The 10,328-nt window shown below is 40.7% G+C and overlaps 1 protein-coding gene across 1 annotated transcript; it reads left to right on the top strand.

Moving 5' to 3' along the window:
* Positions 1 to 240: 240 nt before the first annotated feature.
* On the top strand, positions 241 to 4,709 carry SLC35D3 (solute carrier family 35 member D3). The gene is made up of 2 exons (XM_069076971.1): positions 241 to 709; positions 2,638 to 4,709. Exons 1-2 carry the CDS (start codon positions 274 to 276, stop codon positions 3,456 to 3,458), a joined length of 1,257 nt encoding a protein of 418 aa, XP_068933072.1. The 5' UTR covers positions 241 to 273; the 3' UTR covers positions 3,459 to 4,709.
* Positions 4,710 to 10,328: the final 5,619 nt, after the last annotated feature.

Raw genomic sequence — 10,328 nt, 5'->3', positions numbered from 1 at the left:
CTATCCTGAACCAACCGAACTGAGAGGACTGTCCTCTTGGGAATCCTCCTCTCCTCTCAACCGACAGACTGGGGGCAGGGGAGTGGGATCTCTCTCTCTCTCTCTCTCTCTCTCTCTCTCTCTCACTCTCCCTGTCTCCCTCTCTCTCTCTCTCTCTCTTCTCCTCCTCCTCCTCCTCCTCCTCCTCCTCCTCCTCTCTCCCCCCTCTCTTCTCTTTCCTTATTCCCCACAGGTCTCTGATCCCCGGCATTCAAGAAGTGACCAGGTACCAGGATGCAGCTGTGCAAAGGCCGGGTGCTAGGAATCTCAGTGGCCATCGCCCACGGGGTCTTCTCGGGCTCCCTCAACATCCTGCTGAAGTTCCTCATCAGCCGCTACCAGTTCGCCTTCCTGACGCTGGTGCAGTGCCTAACCAGCTCCACCGCTGCCATTAGCTTGGAACTGCTGCGGCGCCTGGGACTAGTCTCTGTGCCCCCTTTCAGTCTGAGCCTGGCGCGCCCCTTCGCCGGGGTCACTGTGCTATCCACGCTGCAGTCCAGCCTCACCCTCTGGTCCCTGAGGGGGCTCAGTCTGCCTATGTATGTGGTCTTCAAGCGCTGTCTACCCTTGGTCACTATGCTTATCGGCGTCCTGGTGCTCAAGAACGGGGCGCCCTCCGCCGGGGTCCTAGTGGCCGTACTCATCACCACCTGCGGGGCAGCCCTAGCAGGTGAGCAGCTACAAGCCTCCCCCCTCCTCCCTCTGTATTCTCCTGGTATCCCCCTCTCCAGTTTACACACTGACCAACCCTAAAGCCTGCTCCTTCCCAGCCCTTCTTTCCTCTCTGTTATCCCATTTCCCCCTTCTCCATTGGTTTCCCCCTTGGTGCTCCTCCAGTCTTTCAGGCAGTCTTCATCATGCCTCCCTTTATCAGTCAGGGACCCAGCTCTTGGAGCTTTTATTAACAATAGATCACGACAAAGGGGTGTCGTGGAAGGTCCTAGATTTGATGTAGGCCTGAGTTCAAGTCCCAGCTACGCCCCTTACTTGCTGTGCAACCTCGGGCAAATCACTTTCCTTCTTTGAGACTCAGTGTCCTTATTTCCAAAATGGAGCTTTGGGGCAAGGGAAAGAACACTGGTTTAGGAATTCCAGGTTCAAATCCAACTCTGCTACCTATCCATGTAAACTTGGACAAGTCATTTTTCTTTTCTGTGCCTTAGTTTTCTCATCTCTAAAATAAAAGGGTTGGATTAGATCATGAGTTCTTAACCTGGCATCTGTGAAATTGTTTAAAAAAAACTTTAAAAAATATCTTGTTTAAAAAAACATTTTAACTGCATTTCAGTAGGATTGCTTCCCTTTGTAATCTCATATATTTTATGCATTTAGAAATATTATTCTGACAAGAGGTCCATAGACTTCACTATAATGTCACAGGGAGACCCCATGACACAGAACCCCAGGACTAGAGGATCTTGGTTGTGCTCTGACAACCCCTAAGAGGAAGGATAGGACTTTAAATTGCTGAGCCCCTCAGGATGTACTTTGACTAGAACTGGAACTGGGATTGGGGTGGGGAGTATAGTGGTGGAAAGGATGGTAGAGGCTGACCGGGCCAGGTTGAGGGTCATGTGTTGGGAGGCGTGAAGGCTGTGCTTTGGGCAGGGCACCGGAGTGGAGCAGAGATATAGAAAATTGAAAATAGTCCTTTTTTTTTTTTGCCAGATTCCATGACCAGATTATGTTAATACATGTCTGCTAATGAAGGAAACCCAGAGAAGGACAGGCACCTGGTGGGTTAGGAAGACAGCACTCTTCCTACTAACTACTAACACATGGAGGAGGAGGGGGGGGGAGGGAGCAATTTCCACAAGCAAAAAACCCTCAGTCCTTTGGGTGCAGTTTCCCAATGAGAACTCTTCCAGGCTATCCTGAAGATGCAATGGAAGCTGGGCAGCAGGACTGTGCCTTCCCAGCCAAAGATAGCCAAGGGTTAGGGCTCTTCCCGTCCTGCAGGGAATCATGTTCCTAGGTGCAATGGGACTTGGCAATTTGGGGGCATTAGGAGAGTTCAATGCCCATTCAAGTACTCAAGAGACAACCTATCAGTCTGTCTGGGAAGCAGGACAGAGGGAAAAGAGAGCCCAGTTTCAGTTTAAAATGAAGAGGTAAGAAAGGAATTGTGTGCACCTACATTTGCATTTAAGAGGCAGCCTGATGTTAAAATATCACTGGCTTGGAACTGGAGGGCATGAGTTGGATTCCGGGCTGGTTCCTCACTTAGAAAACCTTGGATAAATCACTTCCCTCTTTGGATCTCATTTTTCTTATCTGTAAAATGGGGAGTGAAGAAAGGTTGGTCTAAATGGTCTCTAAGATTATTTGGGGATTTAAATATAATAATCTTATTGTGTATAGTACTCCATCTTCCCTAAGAGTCAACGTGCCTTATTTATATTCTCACCAAGGAAGGGATGAAGACCAGTCCTGAGTTCCCATTTCATAAATGATAGAAATTTTAGCACAACAAAGCTTACAGTGATATAACAATTCACTCGACAAAGCTAGGGAGTTTGGCTTCTCTACTTCTGTTCCTGTCTTCATTATAAATACATTTAAAACTTGTGCAAAAAAATGTCTTTTTTTCTCTCCCAGGAGCTGGGGATCTGACTGGGGACCCCATTGGGTATGTGACAGGTGTCCTGGCAGTATTAGTTCATGCTGCTTATCTTGTGCTCATTCAGAAGACCAGTGCAGACTCCGAGCATGGAGCCCTCACAGCCCAGTATGCCATCGCCATCTCTGCCACACCTCTGCTCATCATTTGCTCCTTTGCCAGCATGGATTCTATCAATGCTTGGGCCTTCCCAGGATGGAAAGATCCAACCATGGTCTGCATCTTTGTGGCTTGCATCTTGATTGGCTGCGCCATGAACTTTACTACACTCCACTGTACCTACATTAACTCTGCTGTAACCACTAGTTTTGTTGGAGTGGTGAAAAGCATAGCCACCATCACAGTGGGAATGGTGGCCTTCAATGATGTGGAGCCTACTTCTCTGTTCATAGCAGGTGTAGTGGTGAACACCTTTGGTTCTCTAATTTATTGTGTGGCCAAGTTCATTGAAACCAGAAAGCAGAGCAGTTACGAGGACCTGGAGAAAGACCGTAGGGAAGATGTGCAGGAGACAAATAGCACTCAACCTGCATTTGTTATGGAGGCCTTACCCTTGGAGAAAGGAAATGGTGAAATGGAAGGAGAGCAGACAGCCAGTGGGATCAGTCAGCCCTACACAGAAAAGCCTAAACGTGGTGTCCTAGAAACAGCACTAGTCTCCGGCAGCAGCCAGGAGGCTGAAAGAGTTAATAAGAACTTATTAAAGGATGCTTACCTTGGAGTGTGGAGATTGGTTAGGGGGACCAGATATATGAAGAAAGATTATTTGCTAGAAAATGAGGAACTATCCAGCCCCTGAAAAGGAAATGTATGTATAACAATAATTATTATATATGTATACAATGTACATATATATACATAAAACATTTTATATATATGTATATGTTTTAATAAGGAAGACCATATATTTTATTCCTAGAGGGGTAGGGAGCATATAAAAGAGACTGCAAGGGATTGATACAACACAAGAAAACTAAACCCTCTCTATATTATCTTCATTGAGATTAAAGGATATGCAACTGATTAACAAAATAAGGTAATTGCATTGGTTTTAGGTTCTTGACCATTAATATTTTTTATTCTCTGCTCCACCCTTCCCTGGGCATCTATATTTTCTTTCATGTGGAGTCCAGAAATGATGCACTTCATAGGCCTTCATAGGAAAGTCAGAGCTAACAATTCTGGTAAAGGAGGAACTTACAATCTTGCTAACCTGTTAGCAACAGGGGAAATGGTGAAATAAAATAAAAATGGCTCTTGATGGCAATGATTTGATAGACTCTATTTTTGGATACTTATAGATATCTTAAAAATATGTTCACTTTTTTGCCAAATTTTTCTTCCCTCCTTTTAAAATAAATGATCATATTGGATTTTTGTAGAGGAAGCAAGAGCCTTTTTGAAAATACTGATCCCAGACTTTTAAATGTGGATTTACAATTCATGGTTAGTATCTACAAAATTATTTTTATTAACAGAAATGTATTTATGACCTTTGCCTTGTAATGCTGAACCACTAAATACCAAATCCATTTTATATTGTTTTCACTGTGTTGAATATTCTGTAGAGTGAACACATTGGCTGAACTACAATTCAACAGTGAATGAATCTCAGCCAGGCAGAAAAAAAGATATCCTGGAGTATAGTCCTTTCACTCATTTAAAACCAAGTTCTGCAGAATCTTCAGCTGTGTTTATATCAGAATGATGTTTTTCTAATATCAAAGTTGAAAAAGAAATTCTGAAAACACGTACTGGTTTGTTGCTTTCTTGTTACATTATTAGAAACTCAAATTTTCAGTGTTTGCTGTTCAATGCTGCTATAATCGTTTTGTATTTTTTGCCTTTGATATATGTGTATGGGATGTCTAGTAAGTATATAGAAGTCACGTTTGATAATTCCCAAAAGGAAAATGGGAATTTGATCAAAGAAGCCTGATTTTCCAATGAAGGAGAATGTTGTAAACTAACATAAAACTCTGCCTTCTCTTGAGGCATATCATACTGTTAATAGAATTCAATGAAAATGGAAATGAGATAATAAACTGTGTCATGCTTTGCAGAAATTTGTTTTTTTTTCATTGTGTTGTCCATCATTTCAATCAGTCAAAAAACATTTATTAAGCCTTTACTAATTTAATCCAATTCAATTTGACAAGCCTTTATTAAGTGCCTACTATGTGCCAGGCATTGTTCTAGAAAAACAAAGACAAAAAGGAAAACAAGTCCTTCCCTCAAGGAGCTAATATTCTACTTGGGGGAAGAACCTCTACTTAGATAAATGTATACAAAATAGACACAAAGTAATTTTGGGGAGGACAGAGAGCAGTAGGGAGATCAGAAAAGGTCTTATGGGTAAAGAGACAATAAAGCTGAGTCAGGGATTCTGGGAAGCATAGATAAGGAGGGAAAATATTAGAGGTATCCATATTGCATACAAAGGTACAGTTGGACTGCTGTGACTGAGCAACAAGCAAGTAGTCTTGTTGGGTTGGAATGTAAAATCAGTCTGGAAAGACAGAAGGGAGCCAGATTATAAAGGGCTTTTAACAGCAGCCTGGGTATTTTAAATTTTATCCTAGAGACAACAGGGAGAATAAAGCTTTTGGATGAGTGGAGTGATATGGTCAGAGCTGTGCTTCAAAATATTAATTTAGCTGCTCTAGGGGGGTTGAATCGGAGAGGAGGGAGGCTGGCTTTGAAATTTAAATGACACATGGTTCCAATCCTAATGGGGCTCAGATTCTAACAGGTGACAATGATGTACACACAGGTATCTACAACACAAAACACTATTTCTCTGCCAGCAAAGGGAGATAGAAGGTCTGAGTAGGTGTTATTCCTAAAGGAATTGACCACAGAACACTTACACTAGTTTACTATTTATGATATGACTGTTCACATGTTCACTGAATTATAGAATGGAATATAAGAGGTCATCTAGTTCAACTCCTTCATTTTAATAAATTTTATTGATATCTTTTTACATCACGGTCCTTTCTGGATGTACTTCAATGCTCATAGAACTTTCCATCATAACAAAGAAAAACAACTCAGCCAAACCAAAAAATCAATGAATACTTACAAAACAACTACCAAGTACTTAGTGCCAAACACTCTATTAAGTCTGGTGGATAAAATAGATTAGTGAGAGTCCCTGGTCTCAAGGAATTTCTATTTAATAGGTGAAGCCAATACCTGGGTATTGACCAGGAAAAGGTGTTTTGGTCTGGAAAGTGACAGGGATGGTGAATGCAGCCAAAGGGGAATCAATTGAGCCACTCTTTCCAGAAGCAATGGTAGAATTGATTTGACTATGCTTCCCAGAGCAAGATTTAGTTAAAAAGGGATAGGAAATGGTGGGATAAATATATAATATTTATATATATTATAATATAGAATAGAATAAAACAGAACTATAATAATATGGAAGATGACCAGGATGGATGACTACATGAACTGTCAAGCATGGAATATATAGGATGAACTGGAGCTGGCTAGATAATAGTGGGGTCTATCAATTGATGTCACTCACTGATTGGTGAGTGTCAATCAGGATACAGTGTATTGAACATGTGATATCTTTAGTCCCTTTCCTCACTACTGAAAAGAGAGAAGTGTGTTTCATCATCTATACTTTATTGTCAGTATTTGTCTTTATGATTACTCAGAATATGATTACCTTTTAATGTTTTCTATTTACTAGCTGATTTTTATTGAGCACTATATATTATCTTCACAGCTGGGTGGTATAGTAGATAGAGCGACAGACTTGGAGTTGTGAAGACTTGAGTTTAAATCTTACCTCAGACAATTACAAGCTGTCAAGTCACAACCTCTTAGTCTCAGTTTTTTTTTTCTTTTTGGAGGGCAATTGGCATTAAGTGACTTGCCCAAAGTCACACGGCTAGTAAATGTGTCAAGTGTCTGAGGCTGGATACCTCCTGACTCCAGGGCCAGTACTCTATTCACTGTGCCACCTAGCTGCCCATAGTCTCAGTTTTCTTATCTGTAAAATGGGAGTAATAATAGCACTTAGCTGGTAGGATTGTTGTATCAAATGACAAAGTATATAAAGTATTTTATAAGTTCTCAGGTGTTATACACAATTATCATTACTATTGTTATTTTTATTACTAAATGCAATGCTGCTGATAGCTATATGTATATATATATACATACATATATGTATACATAGCTAGCTTTAAGGCTTTCTAAATGTTCCATACATTATGTAGTTTGATCCTCAGAATAACTCTGTTAAGTATATGTTACTGGTCGACTGGGAGAGGTTTATTGACTTGCCCAGTGTCATATGGCTATTAAGTATCAGAGGAGAGATTTTCCCTCCTGGGTTCTGTTTAGCTGACTCTGCATCAGTTCATTCAAGTATTTCCCTGTTTCTTTGAGTTCTTCAGATGTTAATTTTTTTGTATGTTAAGGCAATAGTCCATTAGAGTCATCATAATTTGTTCAGTCATCCCTATCAATAGGGACTCGTGATTCAGTCATTTGCTACCCCCAGAAGTATTGCTATGAATATTTTGTCATCTATGGGACTTTCTTTCTTTGACCTACTTGGGGAATGTGCCAGATAGTGGAAATGCTGGGTTAAAGGAAGGGTATAAATAGTTTAATGACTTTTCTTGTGTAATTCCAAATTGCTTTCCAGAACAGTTGGATCAATGCACAGCCCCACCAACATTAGATGAATGTGCCTATCTATTGTCTCACAGGCCTTGCATTATTATTTCCATATTTTCAGTCAGTCAGTAATCACTTATTAAGTGTCTACTATGGGCCAGACTCTGTACTAAGCACTGGGATACAAAGAAATATTGATAGTCTTTACCCTCAAGGAATTCACAACCTAGTGCAGGGATGGGGAACCTGCAGGCTCAAGACTGCACGTGGCCTGATAGGGCCTCAAGTTCAGCCCTTTGGCTGAATCCAAACTTCACCAAACAAATCCCCTTAATAAAAGGATTTGTTCTGTAAAACTTGAACTCAATCAAAAGACTGCACCCAAAGACCTAGAAGGCCCCATGTGGCCTCAAGGCCAAAGGTTCCCCACCCCCGATCTACTGGGAGAGACAACATGCAAATAGCAATGTAGAAACAAGCTATGTACAGGATAAAAATAAGGCTCTAGAATTATGAGGGATTCAAAATGGCTTCCTGGAGAAGGTGGGATTTTAGCTGGGACCTGATGGAAGCCAGAGAACAGAGATGACCTTCTGTCATTTTTTTTTTGAGGGGGGAAGGCTGGGCAATTGGGGTTAAGTGACTTGCCCAAGGTCACACAGCTAGTAAGTGTTTAGTTTCTGATGACAGATTTGAATTCAGGTCCTCCTGACTCCAGGGCCAGTTCTCTATTCACTGTACCACCTAGCTGCCCCAGACCTTCTATAATCTTTGCCAATACAATTCAAGTCCTTCATTTCTTAGAGATTGTGTGACTTGTTCAAGTTCACACTGCTGTTTTAGGAGCAAAGTTGGAGGGTCATCTGACTTCTTATCCAGTTTCCTACAACATACTACTTCTTGACATTTTTTTCTGCTGTCCTGGATCTGAAAATATTTCTGACCTACATTGTCATCAAGGTTAACAGCCAATAAAGGGTACCACAGGGGAAAGCAAACCTTTTCAAGGAGTTTGGTACAGAGTTCTTGAAACAGCTATTCTTTGTTCTCCTGGAGAATAATGTTGATTATAAGTTTACTAACATGATTTATTACAAATTTCAGCATATTCTGGAAAGCCTAACATTGTGACACTAAGTCCTGTATTTAAAATTTATTAAAAAAACAAACATAGCAGAGATAAGATTATATTTCATCCCTGTAATTTTAGTCTAAGATGACAAGAAATCCTCCTTCTGGCTATTTATAATGGAGCTGCCTTACTACCTTTTAGAAGAGTCTGTTTTCCAAAGTGTGTGTGTGTGTATGTGTGTATGTGTACGTGTATGTATACTCTCCTATGCTGAAATCAGAAGAGAATACTAAAACCAGAGGAAACCTGAGGGATCATCTAGTCCAATCCCCTCATTTACATAAAGGGAAACTAAGGCCCAGAGAGACAAAAGGACTGGCCCAAAGCTATACAACTCATTGGTGGGTCAGAACTTAAGCTCCAGTCTCCTCAAGCTTCAGGTGTTTTTTTTTCCAATTATATAAGCAGGAAGGAGAACTTATGAAACTACAGCTAGAAATGGTTGGCAATAGGGTATAATGACTGCTTTTAAAATAGGCATTAATTTTAATGCTAATATGCCATGGGGCAACACCTGCTCTATGTCTGTGAAGTGGAGAAAGAATAGAAAAAAGGAAAAGCTGAATCAGAATAGTGTAGTTGTTTAATTCTGTTGGCAGTTATGTAAAAACAGTACCAAACAGATAAAGTGATAATCTCTTTTTTCAAACAGAAAACTTAAAATCCTCTGTATTGAAATTTGATGACTTTTACATTTTAGTGAGAAATTAAGCTAGTTTTTTGAAATAGACTCATAATAACTAGGCTTGAGTGCCAAAGGAACAGGATAAAATCTGGAAGACAGAGACTTAGTCCAGATGATCCTCAGGGTCAGAAGGTCAGGCATCATTATTCTAGGAATGGACACACAGGGCCTTGTCTGAAAGCAGGTCAGAAAACAGATCAATCCATGGGAGAAAGGACAGGTGGATCATGAGTACCATTGCCCAAGATCCTTACTGAATCTAAGATCTAGACTATCTAGTCAAATGTTGTTGTTGTTCAGTTATATCTGACTCTTCATGACCCTAGTAGGGGTTTTCTTGATGAAGATACTGGAATGGTTTGCATTTCCTTCTCCAGTTCATTTTACAGCTAAGGAAATTGAAGCAAACAGGATGAAGTGATTTACATAGGGTCACACAGTTAGTGTCTGAGGCCAGATTTGGACTCAGGAAAATGAGTCTTCCTAACTCCGGCCATGGTTCTATATCCTCTGTACCACCTAGCTACTCTTGCCAATAGTCCATTTCATTAATATATCAGAATTTGTTCAGTCTCTCCTATCAGTAGGGAATCATGTTATTTAGTTATTTGCTATCCCTAGACATATTGCTATGAATATTTTGCCACATATAGGCCTTCTTTATTTGACCTCCTTGGGGCAAGTACCAGGTAGTTGTACTGGTAATGGAAATTTGAATATCTTCCCTGACCCTTAATAAGCCTAAAGGAATTTTAAAACCTTCCCTGCTTTGAAAATAAACTCTGCCTCCTAATAGCCTGAATGTATCACATGGAGCCTGTGGTGGGAGGAGTTTGCTGAAGGGTGGAGCAGAGCCCATTGGAACGAGGGAGTCAAAGCTAGCTAGACTGGGAGGAGGAGAGAATAGGTCCCAGGAAGTCAGTCAGACTTGTGAGTAAAAATATTGGTTTGTGGGAAGGCTAAAGGATGGTGTGACTCTGTGCTGCTGTGGCTTACTGGTTTTGGGATTTGGTTTTCTGGTGTCTGGATAAATGTTTTGCTTCTGTCTTCTATATATATTCTGTTACATTTTGCAATTGAGCACAATGTGAGTATATTTATAGTGATTGAGCACTGTGAATATTGTATTGGTGCTATAGTGGTAGAACTGCTGGATCCAAAAAGGGTATAAACAGTTTAGTGACTTTTCTTGTATAATCCCAAATTGT

Source organism: Petaurus breviceps, unplaced genomic scaffold (genome assembly GCF_028583685.1).
Source record: "Petaurus breviceps papuanus isolate PSGF00001 unplaced genomic scaffold, PetGlider_PUasm1.0 90977, whole genome shotgun sequence".
In the NCBI taxonomy this organism is placed as follows: domain Eukaryota; kingdom Metazoa; phylum Chordata; class Mammalia; order Diprotodontia; family Petauridae; genus Petaurus; species Petaurus breviceps.
The sequence above is the reverse complement of the archived record's forward strand: the minus strand, read 5'-3'. Positions and strand labels throughout refer to the sequence as shown.